General features: G+C 39.5%; 1 protein-coding gene across 3 annotated transcripts in view; it reads right to left on the bottom strand.

Annotated features, from left to right (window-relative positions):
* The window catches only part of esrrb (estrogen-related receptor beta), a 124,798-nt gene that overhangs the window by 33,278 nt on the left and 71,041 nt on the right, over positions 1-20,479 (bottom strand). For all 3 annotated transcript variants that reach the window (XM_081393881.1, XM_081393883.1, XM_081393882.1), the window contains exon 3: positions 9,865-9,981. In XM_081393881.1, the coding sequence (XP_081250007.1) occupies positions 9,865-9,981 (117 nt within the window). The remainder of the gene's footprint in view (positions 1-9,864; positions 9,982-20,479) is intronic.

The following is a 20,479-nucleotide window of genomic DNA, read 5'->3' as shown; positions in this document are numbered from 1 at the left end:
GTTTCAAACCCGTATGTTTTTTCTGAGATGTTGGACTGAATGTTGCAAAGATCCAAAGAGAACACCATAAAAGTATCGTAACACACGAGTCATGCACTACACTCAAATATCACAAGGCCTTCTGAAACCCTCCGATAGCTTTGCGTGAGGAATACAGCAGGGAACACTTTGATATGGTGCTTTTTCATTTCTTTCACACAATAAATCACCATCCACTTTCATTGTATGCAAGAAAATAATTACATGAGGTCAGAGCCAGGGCTGCATTATTACTCAAAAATAAATTGAAATTGTGATTTCTCTCAGTGGGATTATCAAATCGTAAAGTCTGTGATTTTCATTTATGATTTAGCAAAGAACAAGAGCAGTTTTCTGTGCGTGCAAGAGTTTTAATTTACAGTCGAGCAGCTGATGATCCGGTGTTTCAGCTTCTCGGTTCACAGCTGATCAACACTTCATCTCTGTATCTGAGTTTGAGTCGCTATCACGTGCATTTGGGAACAAAACATGCATGAACCTTCTTCACATACCGCACCGAGAAGAGCTTATAAATCAGCTGTTGTCAACAAAAGAGATGTTTTAAAGGGATATATGTAAGAATTTTCATGCATTAATCACTTTTGCTATTGCCAATGTTGGAACAGCTGGTAACAAAACTTAAAAACCGAGACCTTCCCCGACTTCCTAGGTTGTCTATGAAAGCTTGTAGACGTATAAATGCATAAATTAACATTATGTGAAGGACTTTGCCGGGAACATCCAAAAGATGTGAAGTTTACACACGAGAGTCTCTCTTGCGCTCAATGACACATGAAACGAATGCTTATACAATGTTCGGGATAATGCTGACAGAGCCATTCTGCACTGTAATGTCAATGTGTCGTGAAAAGAAAAGGGATTCATTCAAACTATAGACTATATAGATCTGACTATGTGAGATCTATATAGTCTCAAATATACTTTATAATCAAACTATCATAAAGGTGTGATGTTAATCGACATGATGAATCGCAGAGCTGCTGCACACATCTGAATATATGTTTTCTCACCGCAAATAAGAATAAAATGTATATTATTATTATTTTAGAGTGAAATATTACAATATTGATATTTCTTATTTTGCTTAGCATAATAATAATAATAATAATAATAGTTATGACTATACTTACTATAAGGGGTTACACTTTATTTTAAGGAGTCAATGTTACAGTGTAATTATATACTTAAGTACTGATAATATTAATTAACTACATGTACTTACTATATGGTTATTTTCATTTCATTTTCATTTCATTTTATTGGAGGATAACCCCTTGAGATGGAACATCTCTTTTTCGAGGGGGTCCTCAAAATAACACAAAACACTTACACACTCGCACATACTAAAGCTCTTCCTCACAACTAACCATCCCAACCTGTCCCACCTCTGTCCAAAGCGTATTCACATAAACAATATAATATGATATTAAGATATTACAGGAGAGAACCATATTTGATGAAGCCACCAAAACAAACAAATATATAACCTACATACATACAAATACAAAAATACATACCTATATACACATACATACACATATGCACGCAAACGCACATTATTTGCATGCAATTATGCATAATTTACTGTTATTACTAACATAAGTAACAAGTACATGTAACATATGTAACAAGGACACTGTAAAATAATGTGTTACCTATTCTTCTTATCATTATTGCTAGTTATATTTATATATAACCACAACATTTTGGGCGAAATTGTGCAACCCAAACAAACAAGCCTTTTTATATAAAAAAAATTGCAATTCGATTTCCCCCCAATTCATGCAGCCCAAGTCAGAACATGTAAGTGATTAAAAGAAATACTAACGAATACTAACCATTTGACCTTATTGCTGTTGTGCATGTAATACCACAAAAGACTGAAATAGCTAATAAAGCATTTAAAATGCAACAAACACTCCTCTGACAAACAAGGCCAATATTTCAGACAAGCATTGAGATTGCTAATGCTCCTCAGATGTGTCCAGCAGAGCAACACATATTCCTCAGACAGAAATCAGACGTCTAGATGACGCTGGAGTACGTGAGGCTTGCGGGTTTAAAGAGTCTTTGGATTACGTCAGTGTAATCTCTCAATAGTATCTGTTCCTTTCTTCCCAGCTCCGATTCGCTTCCATTGATCAGAGGAAAAAAAACCTGTAGTCCCTGACATTTGAGTCGTCTTATTGATCACTTCCTGTTTTGAGGGAATGAAGCGGGTCCAGGACGATGCAGTGAATCTCATCACTGAAAACATCCTGAGCGCCTGATAAAGTCTTTCGTTTTATCAGCTCGGGAATTATTCGGGAAATAAGTCATTTCTCTCTCCTCATGGTGTTTTTGTTGAGATCACATGACGAGCCCTGCACTAAACACAGGGTTTATAATAATCGGTTTATGTGTGAAATAAGCCTGCAGTTACTTGATCAAAAATACCAGTAAAACCAGTAATGTTGTGACAAAATATTATAATTTAAACAGCTTTGTTCTATGTGAATATATAGTAAAGTGTAATTTATTCCTGTGATCAAAGCTCATTAAATCATTAATAAAAGTATTCATTTATTTTATAGAAAAGGAATATGTACGACAAAAGATATTCTTAAAAATAAAATTCTACATTAACAGAACGACTAATATTTGTTAGTACTATTAAAATAGTCAAATGCATGTTATGTTTAAATTGTTGTAGTCTAATTAATATTTATCCAAAAAGAAGAAATACAACTCAGTTTTACATATCAGTCACCACACGACATAACTAATGGGTTATACTTCACCATATCTGCTTCACCATATCTACTTCACCCTCATCTACTTCACCACATCTACTTCACCATATCTACTTCACCTCGTCTGCTTCACCATATCTACTTCACCCTCGTCTACTTCACCATATCTACTTCACCATATCTACTTCACCCTCGTCTACTTCATATCTACTTCACCATATCTACTTCACCATATCTACTTCACCTCGTCTACTTCACCATATCTACTTCACCCTCGTCTACTTCACCATATCTACTTCACCATATCTACTTCACCCTCGTCTACTTCACCATATCTACTTCACCATATCTACTTCACCCTCGTCTACTTCACCATATCTACTTCACCCTCGTCTACTTCACCATATCTACTTCACCCTTGTCTACTTCACCATATCTACTTCACCCTTGTCTACTTCACCCTCATCTACTTCACCATATCTACTTCACCCTCGTCTACTTCACCATATCTACTTCACCCTCGTCTACTTCACCTCGTCTACTTCACCATATATACTTCACCTCGTCTGCTTCACCATATCTACTTCACCCTCGTCTACTTCACCCTCGTCTACTTCACCATATCTACTTCACAATATCTACTTCACCATATCTACTTCACCATATCTACTTCACCTCGTCTACCTCACCATATCTACTTCACCCTCGTCTACTTCACCTCGTCTACTTCACCCTCGTCTACTTCACCATATCTACTTCACCATATATACTTCACCTCGTCTGCTTCACCATATCTACTTCACCCTCGTCTACTTCACCCTCGTCTACTTCACCATATCTACTTCACCCTCGTCTACTTCACCATATCTACTTCACCCTCGTCTACTTCACCATATCTACTTCACCCTCGTCTACTTCACCTCGTCTACTTCACCCTCGTCTACTTCACCATATCTACTTCACCATATATACTTCACCTCGTCTGCTTCACCATATATACTTCACCCTCGTCTACTTCACCATATCTACTTCACAATATCTACTTCACCATATCTACTTCACCTCGTCTACTTCACCATATCTACTTCACCCTCGTCTACTTCACCTCGTCTACTTCACCCTCGTCTACTTCACCTCGTCTACTTCACCCTCGTCTACTTCACCATATCTACTTCACCATATCTACTTCACCTTGTCTACTTCACCATATCTACTTCACCTTCGTCTACTTCACCATATCTACTTCACCCTCGTCTACTTCACCCTCATCTACTTCACCATATCTACTTCACCCTCGTCTACTTCACCATATCTACTTCACCCTTGTCTACTTCACCATATCTACTTCACCCTCGTCTATGGTGAAGTAGACGAGGTGAAGTAGATGAGGGAAATAAGTAGATATGGTGAAGTAGATGAGGGTGAAGTAGACGAGGTGAAGTAGATATGGTGAAGTAGACGAGGGTGAAGTAGATATGGTGAAGTAGACGAGGAGAAGTAGATATGGTGAAGTAGGCGAAGGTGACGTAGATATGGTGAAGTAGACGAGGTGAAGTAGATATGGTGAAGTAGACGAGGTGAAGTAGATATGGTGAAGTAGACGAGGTGAAGTAGATATGGTGAAGTAGATATGGTGAAGTAGACGAGGGTGAAGTAGATATGGTGAAGTAGACGAGGGTGAAGTATATATGGTGAAGCAGACGAGGTGAAGTATATATGGTGAAGTAGATATGGTGAAGTAGACGAGGGTGAAGTAGACGAGGTGAAGTAGACGAGGGTGAAGTAGATATGGTGAAGTAGACGAGGGTGAAGTAGATATGGTGAAGTAGACGAGGGTGAAGTAGGCGAAGGTGAAGTAGATATGGTGAAGTAGACGAGGTGAAGTAGATATGGTAAAGTAGACGAGGTAAAGTAGATATGGTGAAGTAGATATGGTGAAGTAGACGAGGGTGAAGTAGATATGGTGAAGTAGACAAGGGTGAAGTAAATATGGTGAAGTAGATATGGTGAAGTAGACGAGGTGAAGTATATATGGTGAAGTAGACGAGGTGAAGTAGAAGAGGGTGAAGTAGACGAGGTGAAGTAGATATGGTGAAGTAGATATGGTGAAGTAGACGAGGTGAAGTAGATATGGAGAAGTAGATATGGTGAAAAGACGAGGGTGAAGTAGATATGGTGAAGTAGATGAGGGTGAAGTAGATATGGAGAAGTAGACGAGGTGAAGTAGACGAGGGTGAAGTAGATATGGTGAAGTAGATGAGGGTGAAGTAGACGAGGGTGAAGTAGACGAGGTGAAGTAGACGAGGGTGAAGTAGATATGGTGAAGTAGATGAGGGTGAAGTAGACGAGGGTGAAGTAGACGAGGTGAAGTAGACGAGGGTGAAGTAGATATGGTGAAGTAGACGAGGGTGAAGTAGACGAGGGTGAAGTAGATATGGTGAAGTAGACGAGGGTGAAGTAGATATGGTGAAGTAGACGAGGTGAAGTAGATATGGTGAAGTAGATATGGTGAAGAAGATATGGAGAAGTAGATATGGTATAGTAGAAGAGGGTGAAGTAGATATGGTGAAGTAGATGAGGGTGAAGTAGACAAGGGTGAAGTAGATATGGTGAAGTAGATGAGGGTGAAGTAGATATGGTGAAGTAGATATGGTGAAGTAGACGAGGGTGAAGTAGATATGGTGAAGTAGACGAGGTGAAGTAGATATGGTGAAGTAGATATGGTGAAGAAGATATGGAGAAGTAGATATGGTGAAGTAGACGAGGGTGAAGTAGATATGGTGAAGTAGATGAGGGTGAAGTAGACGAGGGTGAAGTAGATATGGTGAAGTAGACAAGGGTGAAGTAGATATGGTGAAGTAGATGAGGGTGAAGTAGACGAGGGTGAAGTAGACGAGGTGAAGTAGACGAGGGTGAAGTAGACAAGGGTGAAGTAGATGAGGGTGAAGTAGACGAGGGTGAAGTAGACGAGGTGAAGTAGACGAGGGTGAAGTAGATATGGTGAAGTAGACGAGGTGAAGTAGACGAGGGTGAAGTAGACGAGGTGAAGTAGACGAGGGTGAAGTAGATATGGTGAAATAGACGAGGGTGAAGTAGACGAGAGTGAAGTAGATATGGTGAAGTAGATATGGTGAAGTAGATATGGTGAAGTAGACGAGGTGAAGTAGACGAGGTGAAGTAGACGAGGGTGAAGTAGATATGGTGAAGTAGACGAGGTGAAGTAGATATGGTGAAGTAGATATGGTGAAGAAGATATGGAGAAGTAGATATGGTGAAGTAGACGAGGTGAAGTAGATATGGTGAAGTAGATATGGTGAAGTAGATATGGTGAAGTAGATATGGTGAAGAAGATATGGTGAAGTAGATATGGTGAAGTAGACGAGGTGAAGTAGATATGGTGAAGTAGATATGGTGAAGAAGATATGGAGAAGTAGATATGGTGAAGTAGACGAGGGTGAAGTAGATATGGTGAAGTAGATGAGGGTGAAGTAGACAAGGGTGAAGTAGACGAGGGTGAAGTAGATATGGTGAAGTAGATGAGGGTGAAGTAGACAAGGGTGAAGTAGATATGGTGAAGTAGACAAGGGTGAAGTAGATATGGTGAAGTAGATGAGGGTGAAGTAGACGAGGGTGAAATAGACGAGGGTGAAGTAGACGAGGGTGAAGTAGATAGGGTGAAATAGACAAGGGTGAAGTAGACGAGGGTGAAGTAGACGTGGACAGACGTGACCCTCTGAGTCTCATCTGCTTCTCTCCTTGAAGAGCCTGATTGATCTGGCGCTCACGTAGCGTCGCGACCGAGACACACAGTGACCTTGCCATCGAGGAGAGATGCGGGACGACAACAGGATGACTTCTCACAACGTCATATTCATTTGTGAAATGTTTTTAGAATAACAAATTATAATGATTTTTTTTATCATAATGTTTAAATATTTTCATAAAGTTGGAAAAGCTGGTTAAACTGGATTAGCATGAACACGAAACTGAATGTGCTTCACAGCGGTTTGACTTCGAGTAACTGACTGAAATGATCTTTTATGAGGAGCAGAGAACAAACCCAGCCTGTAGAAATGCACACATACTGTATTACAATTCATATTTTCATTGCTGTTTGTGGTTGTCCTTATTGACTAGTTGTTATATTACATCATATCATATTATATTATTTTTCATGATATTATTTTATATTATATTATATTATATTATATTATATTATATTATATTAAATGTATGTATGTATGTATATAAAATATATTTTATTTTATATTATATTATATCAGGGTTATTCTCTTGCTAAAATATTTGAATGAATTCAAAATGAAATAAATCTTAACTGAAAGCATAAAAATAAAATGTAATTCAAAATATTAACAAAAATTCTAATATTAATGACACTAAAATAATCCTATATTAAATATGCCATTATATTTTATACTATATACTACACTATATTTTATACTATATGACAAATGTTTCGAAGTTTCTATTCATCAAATAAATAATCCTGAAAAATAAAAAGTTTGAGTTTTGTAAAATACATAACATGTATTTTAGGTTTTCCACAAAAATCTAAAGCAGCGCAACTGTTTTCAACATTGATGAAAATAATAAATGTTTCTTGATCATCAAATCATCATATTAGAGTGATTTCTGAAGGATCATGTGACACTGAAGACTGGAGTAATGATGCTGAACATTCAGCTTTGATCACAGGAATAAATTACACTTTACTATATATTCACATGTAAATAATACAGTTATTACACTGTAATATTTCCCCCCAGTTTTTACTGTATTTCTGATCAAGTTGAGCAGTTTTGATGAGCAGAAGACACATGCACAGACATCAGTGTTTCAGTCTCCTCCTCCATCTGAGTGTTTAATCTCCATCTTTTACCTCGACACAGGTGATTCATATCTGACAATCTCTCCCTATTTTCTGGGCTCTTATTCCTCCAGATAATATATTTGCATTAATTTTTCATCAGCTAGTAATGCGATTCATTCTCAGTGTCTCGTGCAGAGGAGAGATTGCGTTACTTCATTGAGCTCCGCACAGACGGAAGCGCTTTCACAGGCACAGATGGATTGTGGGTAAAACACACCATTACAGACCTGTTTTAACTCCAGCGCACATGCTCTTGTGTTACTCCGCTATACACATTAGTCGACACACACTGCAAAAAAAAAGTTTTCTTACATTCTTAAATCAAGATGCTTTTATCTAACAAGCAAAATGACATCAGATATTAGTCTTGCTTTTAAAATTAAAATTAAGTGAGTTTATGCTAAAAACAATGCCAATGGAGTAAAATGGTAACACTTTAGCTCATATTACTTAATGTATTAACTAACAATGAGCCATACATTTTTATGAATCAAAAATATTTGTGTTAACTAACTTAATTATGACAAATAAAACCTTATTGTAAAGTGTTTCCATAATAAAAAAAAAAAAACTTAATTCAAAGGGAAACAAGCTTCAGCTTAAACTAACTTCATTTTAATGCATTTTTGAGAAAGCAAGACTTGTTATTTTAAGCCATTTTGCTTCTCCAGTAAATGTGTCTTGATTTAAGAATGTTTCGATATTTGATCTGGAAAACATGAGTGAGAAAATCACATTTTTCATAGTAATAACATGCAAACAAAAAGGAAAGGAAAAGTAAGAAAGGAAGAAATATCTGTGAGTGTACTTGACTGTCACCGATTTCCCACATGACAGGCCTTTAAAAAAGCATCCGCAGGAAGAGAGCTGAGATGTTCGGAAAACATTTAGCGGATCAATACGTCGGGGAGCGAGTGTGTGCTCTGGGACACGAGCCCTTCCAGCCGGAATACTGTTACACTTCTATCAGTCAGACGCGCGGGTCGAGCGATTCAGCATATTCCTGTGTCTCTGCCCAACACAAGCGGCCCGTGCCAACAGCGCCTCGGCTCCAGCGGGCCAGCGGAGCGCCAGCCAACTACATCTACGGCTCTGACACGGCATGTGTGTGTGTGTGTCTCTGGCGCTCACTGAACCTGACGTGTGTTTGAGCAGATATAGGTGCCGGTAAAGATGCTTCGCACCATGTGACTGACTTAAAGGCCAACAAATGGCATTGCAAAGTGACATGTGACCCAATGAACGGTGAAACACACTTCACACATGTGCATCAATGTGTTTCTCAAGAACTCCTGAACACACACAAGCTTGAAATCGTCTGCAAAAACATGGCGTGTGTTGTCTGGGTTGTGTTTTTTTTTTACTTTGTGTGTTTTTTTTCATGGCAGTGTTGTTATAGTAAACTAAAACTATTAAAAATATTTATAATTCATTGAAAAAAAAAAAAAAAAAAAGATATATATATATATATATATATATATATATATATATATATATATATATATATATATTATTAATTATTATTAATATTATTTTTTTTTAACTGAGAAAATATAAAATGACAATTGTTGCCTTGGAATAAAATTACAAAAAAAAAAAAGTTACTGAAATAAAAAGTTACGTCCTGAAATTACTAAAACATAAAAAAAATAAAAAAAAATAAAGCTAAACACACACACACGCACGCACGCACGCACGCACGCACGCACGCACGCACACACACACACACACACACACACACACACACACACACACACACACACACACACACACACATATAACCCTAACCCTATAAACAATAAAAAATTAGTTATTAAAATTATAAAAAAAAAAGTTACTGAAATAATATAAAGTACTAAAATTACTAAAACTAAAACGTAAACATAAAACATTCATAAAACATTTAAGTTTTTGTTAAAATTAATGTTACATAAAATAGTATTAACAGATATAGCGTTTTTATTTTAATAATGTATTAGTTAATGTCAAAATTAATGTTAACTAACATTTATAAATGCAATAGACATTTGTATGGTTATGAATGAAACCTAAATTGTAAAGTGTTACCGTTTATATTGTTTAACGTAACAAAATAAATGATTTTAGTAAAATAACTATAATAACCCTGGACCGGAAGATCAGCATGTAGAACGAGCCTCTCACAAACATGCAAAGATGCCGTGACCCCGCGGGTCTCCTCACCTTCCTTCAGCATGCCCACTTTCAGACACTTCATGAAGCGGCACGCCTGACACGACTTGCGTCTCCGTTTGGTGATCTCGCACTCGTTGGTGGCCGGACAGCTGTACTCGATGTTACCTGGAGAAACACGGAGAGGAGAGACAGCGTGAGGCCAGAAATAACCCCAGCAAAACAAGCTAATGCAGGAGAGCTTTACAACACCGCACTGCATCCATCAAAGCCATCAAAAGAACACTCTATAAATCACTTTATTTATAAAATCATCTTTTACTCAATTTGATAAATTGCTTGTGGCCGCGAGACACTACAGAACAGGGACAGCGTGTGCTGGGAAGATGAAGAAACATGAGGCAACAAAACAGATGAGACAGGATTCAAAACTAAAGCTTCTATTCAAATCACACCTCGCCAGATTACATTCTCACATTCAGAGCGCATGTTCAGCGGCTCCGCGTATCGCCGTGGAGAGACCTCTTTTGCTGCGCCCGCTATTTACATAGAGAACATAACCAGATCCTGATACATTATTCAAGCTGAGCACTTCAGCGCTTGATACCTGCACAATAAAAGAGCCGTTTGAGTCGCATTGTGAGAGTAACAATAGGCAAAGTGCTTGATACACTCGGCCATTCTGCTTGTGTCCATGTGCATTTAACTGCGCGAGGCATTTCAATTAGGACATGTATGGGTAATGGCAGGAGAGGAGGCTAAATGCAGAGTGACAGTCGGCTGCGGCGCTCTTGCTCTCCGGCGAGCGTGTGGTTTGAATGTCTATGCGCTCGCTCAATTTATTCAGGCTCGTCTGGATCGGTGTGGTGAATGAAAACAGCGGAGGAAAATAACACTAAGTACGGGACACCGCCGGGATTCACCGGGAAAAGAACAACATCTCTGTGTCGATGAGTGTGTATCTTTTAAAGTGACCGTGAAATCAATTATTTATTTATTTTTGGAATATTGCAGTTTATTATAAATGATTTATGGGTGCACATCATTATTGTGTAAATGATCTTGACTCAGAATAAGTTCTCTTCTCTGATGACGAGGGCGGGGCTATAACCTGTCACTCACATGAGATCAGACCACAACCATCCAATCAATTCCCCACAGACACAATCAAGCCCCGCCCACATTTGCTCTTGTTCCAGAAGCGTTTCACTCGATATACGACACAATAGAGAAAAGACTAGCGCAACATCCCTTTCATGACGACTTTAAATCATAAAGCTTTAATTTTATCTGGAAAGCTACAGGACGGACAGTCGCTTCTCTTTCGTTGACAGCAGCTTTATAAGGTTTATAAGCACTTCTCATCACAAGTTTGGGAAGATGGTCGGTGCATGTTGTGTTTTCAAAAACACATTATAAGCAGCATTTACTGTGAATGGAGCCGCTGAAAACACCAGATCATGGGAATAAACACAGAGCCGCGCTTCACACTGAAACACACAGCGCATATATTTATTGCGGACTTTAAAAAGTGCAGCTTTTGGTGCAACGTGGCAAAATGAAATGGGTCGGTTCTGGCAGGCTCTTACTCATGACAACTGTGTTTCACCTCTATTAGTGTAAACGTGACTGTTCAATGTTCTGCTGTCTCTCCATTTAAACATGTTCCTTCAAAACCCCTCACGGTTACATGCTTACTTTCACGGAAGCTACAGAATAACACAATACAAAAAGGTAATTGTGACTTTTTATCACACAATTCAGACTTTTATCTTGCAAGTGTGAGTTTATATTTCGCAATTTTGAGATAAATGCCTGAATTGTGAGATAAAAAGTCACAATTACCTTTTTTTATTGTGTTATTCTGTAGCGGAGACAAGCTTCCATAATTATCAAATTATATATACACTATATAACACAAAATATTAGTAGTTGACCACTTTTTTAAAGGCTGATGCTGATATCTTAGAGAACAGATCACAACATTTAATTTAAAGATAATAAATAACGTGCTGCCATGACATTTATACTTACTCAACACAATATTTGCTAAATTACAAATGAATCATTTGAAAATGTATCAGTATGAAAATTAAATCTAAAATAAAATAATCAGGCTTATACTTTAGATATAAACTTTTTTTTTATTAAAAAACATTATAGTAGTTTTCACGGTTTCACTTTATTGTACAGTACGAGCACTTACAGTGTACTTACCTAAGAAAGTACTGGGTAATATAAGGCCACTACATGGGTTACGGTTAGGTTTAGGGGTAGGATCAGGGTTTTACCTAGTTATTACCCAGTTATTGTAATAAATATAATAAGCAAAGGCCTTAAAATAAAAGTAAAGGTACATAATATGTACATGGGGAACAGGACTGTAAAATAAAGTGCTACCGTTTTCACAAATAAAGAAAGTGTTGGGAGATCCTCAAAATAATATTTCCCACACATATCAGACAAACTAGACAACTAAGAAATATATTGACTGACTACTTGTCAAGTCCACTCAGCATTATTTCTATAGCGCTGTATACAATACAGATTGTTTCAAAGCAGCTTCACTGTGATAAACAACAAAATAACAGTGATAATGTTGTTAAATTCATTAATTATGAAACAAATACATTTCCAGCCGTAAAGCGGCTCTACAGAGACAATAGTGTCATTGCTCAGATCAGTTAAACTACTTTGTATCTATCAGCATCACTGCAGTAAACCTTTCTTAAAGCTTTCTCAGGGACAAATCTAATGAATTATGTATGCCTTTATTTATTGCAGTGGATTAGCAGAGATAGCGTGCGGTTGATGCAGCTCTACTGTAAAGATATGAATGAACAGGTCAGTCGCCTCAGATGTGGAGCGAGGAGATTATCAGCGTTCTTCTGCTCTCTGAAATATTCCACAAACGCTTCCATCCCCCATTCCCAACTTATGCAATTATGTTAACATTATTGCACAGATCAAGCGGATGGTCCCAAGATGTATTAAATAATTAGAAATTCACCCTTTTATCTGGGTTATACAAATCAGTATGCAAATGTAGCAGATCTCTTTGGGTTTGGGGTAAATAAAGGTGTGGAAATGAGTGTGATAAAGTCTGATTGCGCCTCTTCTTGTTTTCCCGTTTGTTGTCACGAGCAACTAAACTCTAATCAAACACATTTCCTGTGCGTTTTGACTCACGCATTGGTTTTCCCACAGCTTGAATGAGCAGAGGCTCATCCCTCCTTTATCCTATCATTTTCTGGAGAAGGAAAGGCTGAAACTTCCTATTCTGGGATGCATCCCTGTGGGATCATTACGGCAGGATCCGTCTTGAATTGCAGTGTTGGTAAGCGTATCCCGGCTGTCTGATTGGCCCGCTCCACCGGGAGACTGATGGCTCTTATTCCCTCAGAAATACACTCCTCGTCTCACGTACACACACCTTCGGCTCTCGGCATCAGACTGGTCCACTTCACAGCTCATTCTGGCCTCTTCTGTCGGGACCAGTTTGAATAAGCTGTGATGTGGACCTTATATATTGTGGACTAGGCCTTAGTGACTGACATGTAAAGCGGACAACCATAGATTATTTTAATATCCAGGTTAGTGCTGCACAATTTGATGTAAAAACTAAATTGTGATTTTTCCGATCAAAATTGAAATTGCAATTTAAAATGGGCAAAAATGGCATTGCAATAGTAATATGTTATTTTAAACATTTGAATCTTTTTTTATTATATATATATATATGACGATAAAATATAAATAAGATTAAAAAAGATTCAAATGTTTAAAATAACATATTACTATTGTAATGTATCACTGTAAAATAAAAAATAGATATTTATTATAATGAAAAAAAAATATAATATTAATTTTATTTAGTATTTAAGTATAACTGTAAAATTATAGCTGTCTTAATTTTTTTAATTTTCAAATATTAAATTGACCATGAAATTAAAAATTACAATTCTATTTTTATTTTTTATCGAATATTGCAGTGTTAATTCTAAACGATTTATGGGTGTAAATTATTATTGTTTTAATAATATTGACTCAGAATAAGTCACTCACATGAGATCAGCCAATAGCAGACCACAACCATCCAACCAGCCAATCAATTCCCCACAGACACAATCAAGCCCCGCCCACATTTGATCTTGTTCCAGAAGCGTTTCACTCGATATACGACACAATAGAGAAAAGACTGGTGCAACTTCTCTTTCATGACGACTTTAAATCATAAAGCTTTAATTTTATATGGAAAGCTACAGGACGGACAGCTTAAATTTATTGTCAAAAATCTCATATCATGTAAAGATTTTATTTGTAAACAAGAAGCAACACTTAGAAATGATGCAATACGGAAGACGAGTGTGCAATCGCTTCAGTTTCAGAATGGACCTACTTTAGAAGTCCTATAAAAGTTATATTTTTAAAATAAAAGTCTTGGGATTGGAGAAGACAAATAAAGTCTGTTTTTTCGACATTAATCCGCTTTAATTTCTTTGATGGTATTTCAGGACCGGTGCCAGGCCATGGTTTGGGGAGAGACTCGGGTCAAGTAAGTAAATTACAGTAAAATGGAAGGTCTTCCTCATCAAAATCTAAACTGACTTTTACAGGCCTACTGTCAGACTCCATTACTTCACAGAAGAAAGAGAAGGAGATTCACACAACTTTACACCTGTGCTGAGATAGGGCTCGGGACGAGGCTCTTGGTAGTGTTTGGGTCACGGGTGTGTTTGGGGCACGGGTGTGTTTGGGTTCCGGGGGGGTTTGGGTCACGAGTGTGTTTGGGTCACGGGTGTGTTTGGGTCACGGGGGTGTTTGGGTCACGTGTGTGTATGGGTCACGGGTGTGTTTGGGTCACGGGTGTGTTTGGGTCACGAGTGTGTTTGGGTCACGGGTGTGTTTGGGTTCCGGAGGTGTTTGGGTCACGCGTGTGTTTGGGTTCCGGGGGTGTTTGGGTCACGGGTGTGTTTGGGTTCCGGGGGTGTTTGGGTCACGGGTGTATTTGGGTCACGGATGTGTATGGGTCACGGGTGTGTTTGGGTCACGGGTGTGTATGGGTCACGGGTGTGTTTGGGTCACGCGTGTGTTTGGGTTCCGGGGGTGTTTGGGTCACGCGTGTGTTTGGGTTCCGGGGGTGTTTGGGTCACGGGTGTGTTTGGGTCACGGATGTGTTTGGGTCACGCGTGTGTTTGGGTTCCGGGGGTGTTTGGGTCACGGGTGTGTTTGGGTCACGGATGTGTTTGGGTCACGCGTGTGTTTGGGTTCCGGGGGTGTTTGGGTCACGGGTGTGTTTGGGTCACGGATGTGTTTGGGTCACGCGTGTATTGGGTTCCGGGGGTGTTTGGGTCACGGGTGTGTATGGGTCACGGATGTGTTTGGGTCACGCGTGTGTTTGGGTTCCGGGGGTGTTTGGGTCACGCGTGTGTTTGGGTTCCGGGAGTGTTTGGGTCACGGGTGTGTTTGGGTCACGGGTGTGTATGGGTCACGGGTGTGTTTGGGTCACGCGTGTGTTTGGGTTCCGGGGGTGTTTGGGTCACGCGTGTGTTTGGGTTCCGGGGGTGTTTGGGTCACGGGTGTGTTTGGGTCACGGATGTGTTTGGGTCACGCGTGTGTTTGGGTTCCGGGGGTGTTTGGGTCACGGGTGTGTTTGGGTCACGGATGTGTTTGGGTCACGCGTGTGTTTGGGTTCCGGGGGTGTTTGGGTCACGGGTGTGTTTGGGTCACGGATGTGTTTGGGTCACGCGTGTATTGGGTTCCGGGGGTGTTTGGGTCACGGGTGTGTATGGGTCACGGATGTGTTTGGGTCACGCGTGTGTTTGGGTTCCGGGGGTGTTTGGGTCACGCGTGTGTTTGGGTTCCGGGAGTGTTTGGGTCACGGGTGTGTTTGGGTCACGGGTGTGTTTGGGTCACGCGTGTGTTTGGGTTCCGGGGGTGTTTGGGTCACGGGTGTGTTTGAGTCACGGGTGTGTATGGGTCACGGGTGTGTTTGGGTCACGCGTGTGTTTGGGTTCCGGGGGTGTTTGGGTCACGCGTGTGTTTGGGTCACGGGTGTGTATGGGTCACGGATGTGTTTGGGTCACGGATGTGTTTGGGTCACGCGTGTGTTTGGGTGTTTGGGTCACGCGTGTGTTCCGGGGGTGTTTGGGTCACGCGTGTGTTTGGGTTCCGGGAGTGTTTGGGTCACGGGTGTGTTTGGGTCACGGGTGTGTATGGGTCAAGGGTGTGTTTGGGTCACGGGTGTGTATGGGTCACGGGTGTGTTTGGGTCACGGGTGTGTTTGGGTCACGGGTGTGTTTGGGGCGACAGGGGTGTTTTGGTCACGGGTGTGTTTGGGTCACGGGTGTGTTTGGGTCACGGGTGTGTTTGGGTTCCGGAGGTGTTTGGGTCATGCGTGTGTTTGGGTCACGGGTGTGTTTGGGTCACGGGTGTGTATGGGTTCCGGAGGTGTTTGGGTCACGGGTGTGTTTGGGTCACGAGTGTGTATGGGTCACGGGTGTGTATGGGTCACGGGTGTGTTTGAGTCACGGGTGTGTATGGGTCACGCGTGTGTTTGGGTCACGGGTGTGTATGGGTCACGAGTGTGTTTGGGTCACAGGGGTGTTTGGGTCACGGGTGTGTTTGGGTCACGGGTGTGTATGGGTCACGGGTGTGTTTGGGTCACCGGGGTGTTTGGGTCACGGGTGTGTATGGGTCACGGGTGTGTATGGGTCACGGGTGTGTTTGAGTCACGGGTGTGTATGGGTCACGGGTGTGTATGGGTCACGGGTGTGTTTGGGTCACGGGTGTGTATGGGTCACGGGTGTGTATGGGTCACGGGTGTGTTTGAGTCACGGGTGTGTATGGGTCACGGGTGTGTATGGGTCACGGGCGTGTTTGGGTCACGGGTGTGTATGGGTCACGAGTGTGTTTGGGTCACAGGGGTGTTTGGGTCACGGGTGTGTTTGGGTCACGGGTGTGTATGGGTCACGGGTGTGTATGGGTCACGAGTGTGTTTGGGTCACCGGGGTGTTTGGGTCACGGGTGTGTATGGGGTGACGGTGGTCTTGAACGGATGCTGAGTGGAGATGTCATGAACAGCTTGGACTGAGGGAACCATGTGTTGCTTTCAGTGTTGTGTGTAACTCATTACAAGTAACTTGAGTTACGTAATCAGATTACTTTTTCAAATAACTAGTAAAATAATGCATTACTTGACAGATAGATAGATAGATAGATAGATAGATAGATAGATAGATAGATAGATAGATAGAGTAAAATTTACAACAAAATATCTGAGTTACTTTTTCAAATAAGCAACACAAGTTACTTTGTTTTCCCATGTATTGACTGACAGCTCTCCTGTCCTCATGTTGAGATAAATCGAAGTGCAGAGGTGTATGTGTGTGTGTGTGTGTGTGTGTGTGTGTGTGTGTGTGAACATGATGGTTATTGTAGTTCTAGACTAAATGTGAGCGTGCATTTACTCATCTCACTTGCACAAAAAAAAGATTCAATATTACTCAAAATGAATCAAATCAGTGAAATGCAGATTCAGAATTCTATGCAAACCTCCAATAACCAAAAATGTTAAATAAAACATACATATTTATGCATTTAATCTCACTTTATTGACCAATGTACTTGCTTTTGACCTTCGATGATTCAGGTAAACCATAAGCAAACATGACTATAGATTTTTTTGTTTTCATTGGTAAAGTGTTGAACTTTTTTCTCCTGCATCTATTCTTCCGCTATCCAGAACACTTTTTTTTGTATTTTTTTTCTTTTATTCTGAAGCAATATTCTCATCAGTGTTCAATCAACTTTGATATATTGGTATTTAAATCTGCATATTGTCTTAATGAGCGTCTTAATGAGCGAGTCATTGATTCATTCATTCAAACGATTCGTTCAAACGACTGATTCATTCAAGAATGACACAGATGTTTCTGAATGAGTCATTGAATCTTTGATTCAACCGATTCATTCAAAATGCTGCGCGAGCCTCAACAGCACAACAGTGTTACCGTCGGTAATACATTTATCATCCACTATCGATCGCAACTTAAAATAAATGTAATAAATATCAGAATCATTCTCTCGTTTTTGTGATTCCCTAGTTATTTTGTTGTTGTTGTTGTTGTTTTTGTTGTTGTTTTTGTTATTGACGTTCTAATCAGGATAAAATTTTCTTTTACTTGTCCCTTCAATAAATCCACTTGCCCCGGACAAGCGGACAAGCGTTAATGTCGAGCCCTGTTGTAATGCATTACTTTTCAAAGTAATTTCCCCAACACTGGTTGCTTTAAAAGGCATTTTTTGGTTGAAGGCCGAAATAAACGAAGCAAAAGTGACTAATGACAAAGCAAACCCTAACACTAACCACCCTGCTCTTGTTAGTCTCTGTATGCATGTGCCTGTACAGAAAGTGTACACATCCAGTTTTATCTTCAGATAGACACTGATTCTAGCTTCTAAATTGTAAAATGTAAAACATTTTCACCACTTCAGAAACAGTCTACAAATCATCTTTCTGTCCAGAACCGGAATTAAACTTTCATGAGAGTATTAATCTCATTTATTATGAATGAACCTAGATATTCCAAGAATTCCATATTCTATATAAATGTGATTTGCCAACATTTGTAAGTCACTAAAGAGTTCACACTTGAAACACAAGTAAATTGCGTTCTCAAGATTTGCTCCACAGCTTGAATCCGCAGTAAAGACGCTTTGCTGATATAGCAGGTGAAATCAAGGTATTGGGCAACATTTATCGGTTTCTGCTTAAGCTGCTTATGACTGTACTCTGAGAAAGGGAAACAGGTTAACTCGTTTACACGACCACATGTGCTGTCTGCATAATCGGGTTAAGAATGTGCATGCAAACAACTATTCAAACGCAAAATAGCACTAAAGTTCACAGAACGATAAACACTTGGCTGCTTTCAAAGAAATTAATGGACTTGTTACATTTGTAATTATTGTTGTATCACTATAAGGACTAAAACTGATTCAGTTCACCTTTTTTATGTTTGTTTAGTGATGAGAATCATAAGGAATTCAGACTTCATGATTTTTTCATAGTATTAGTATGTTTGAGATAGTTTTTAGTACTTTATTTCCACCTTTACCTTATAGCATACAGAATATATGGTAAGACTTGCAATAAAGGTCCCATTAGTTGCATTACAACTAACAATGAGCAATACATTTGTTAAAGTATTTATTCATCAAACATACAACTGTTCATGTTAGCTCAGGTGCATTAAATAATGTTAACAGATACAACTTTTGATTTTATTAATAAATTAATTAACATTAACTGAGATTAATCAATCCTTCAGAAGTGTTTTTATTGTTAGTTCATATTAATGTATTAAGTTAAAGTCCCCCTGTGGTGAAAATCCAGTTTTTAATATTGTTTATTTGTTGTTCAAAGGGGTGGTTGATTATGATCTGACTTTCTAACTTTAGTTAGTGTGTAATGTTGCTGTTTGAGCATAAACAACATCTGCAAAGTTACAACACTCAGAGTTCAAAGCAAAGGGAGATATTTGCTTTTAAAGAAATTGCTTTTTAAGAACTACAACAAACGGCTGGTAGAGACTACACCACATTCCTCACGAGTTAGTGACATCACCAACCCTAGAATTTACATAAACCCCTCCCCCGGGAACGCGATTTATAGATTATCATGACAGAATATGCTTATCAATGACTAGAAGATAACTACACATAAGATACATAAATTCATCAACTAAATTTGACAATTTTAACATGCTATATAAAAATATCTGTGGGGTATTTTGAGCTAAAACTTCACACACACACACACACACTCTGGGGAATGTGAAAAGGGCATTTACCCACAACTTTAATCTGCTTTAAGACACATCATGTGTAAGTTCATAAGTCGACAGCATTGCTGAGTATTTCCTCCTTAAAACTGCAGTGAACCAAAGACAGTCTCAAAAACACGCTTTGAAATCGCTGGTGTTTCTGACGTCACAAACTACCTTGTAACCAATCAGATCAACGTGTGATCGTCAACCAGTGGATCTCTGAGCTGAGTGAGTGAGTGGAGGCGGGGCTCATTTGCATATTCATAGAACTGCGCATACTGAATGAGGCAAGGGTGTCGAGTTACATTCAAGATATTTTAAGACATTTTCAAGAAAAAGAAAAAAAAAAACGTTTAAATATGTAATTTTGGTGATCAAAGATGAGTTTTAAGGGAAAAAATGATTGACTACAGGGGGACTTTAACTAATGTTAACTTATAGAGACCTTACCAGCTAACAGGGAACGTTCTCAGAAGGATCTCTCAAAGTTATGATCAAACGTTCTTCCAGTAACGTTAACAGAACGTCCGTTCAAAGTTATTTTGGCTTTAATAGACCCTTTTACAGTTGGTAAACATGATGACGTATTTGTGTGGGCGGGGCTTAGCTGGAGGCAGAAAGATCCCTCTGGCTGCTTCACTAACGCTAGTTTGCAAGTTTTGTTAGCTGGTTTTTTAACAATGACTGGAGAAAATCCGATTTTGTCTTAATGTGCAAGGTCACTCACTGTCCAGGGCCGCGATTGTTATTTGCAAAAGTTAATTTTAACGGACGGAACCAGATAGACCGTACACGCTCAATCAATGTACGATCTGACAGGATTAACGTTAACGCTA

The sequence above is a fragment of the Scardinius erythrophthalmus genome, assembly GCF_964197995.2.
Source record: "Scardinius erythrophthalmus genome assembly, chromosome: 19".
Taxonomy (NCBI): Eukaryota; Metazoa; Chordata; class Actinopteri; order Cypriniformes; family Leuciscidae; genus Scardinius; species Scardinius erythrophthalmus.
Note: the sequence above shows the minus strand (reverse complement) of the source record. Positions and strands in the feature narration are given on the sequence as shown.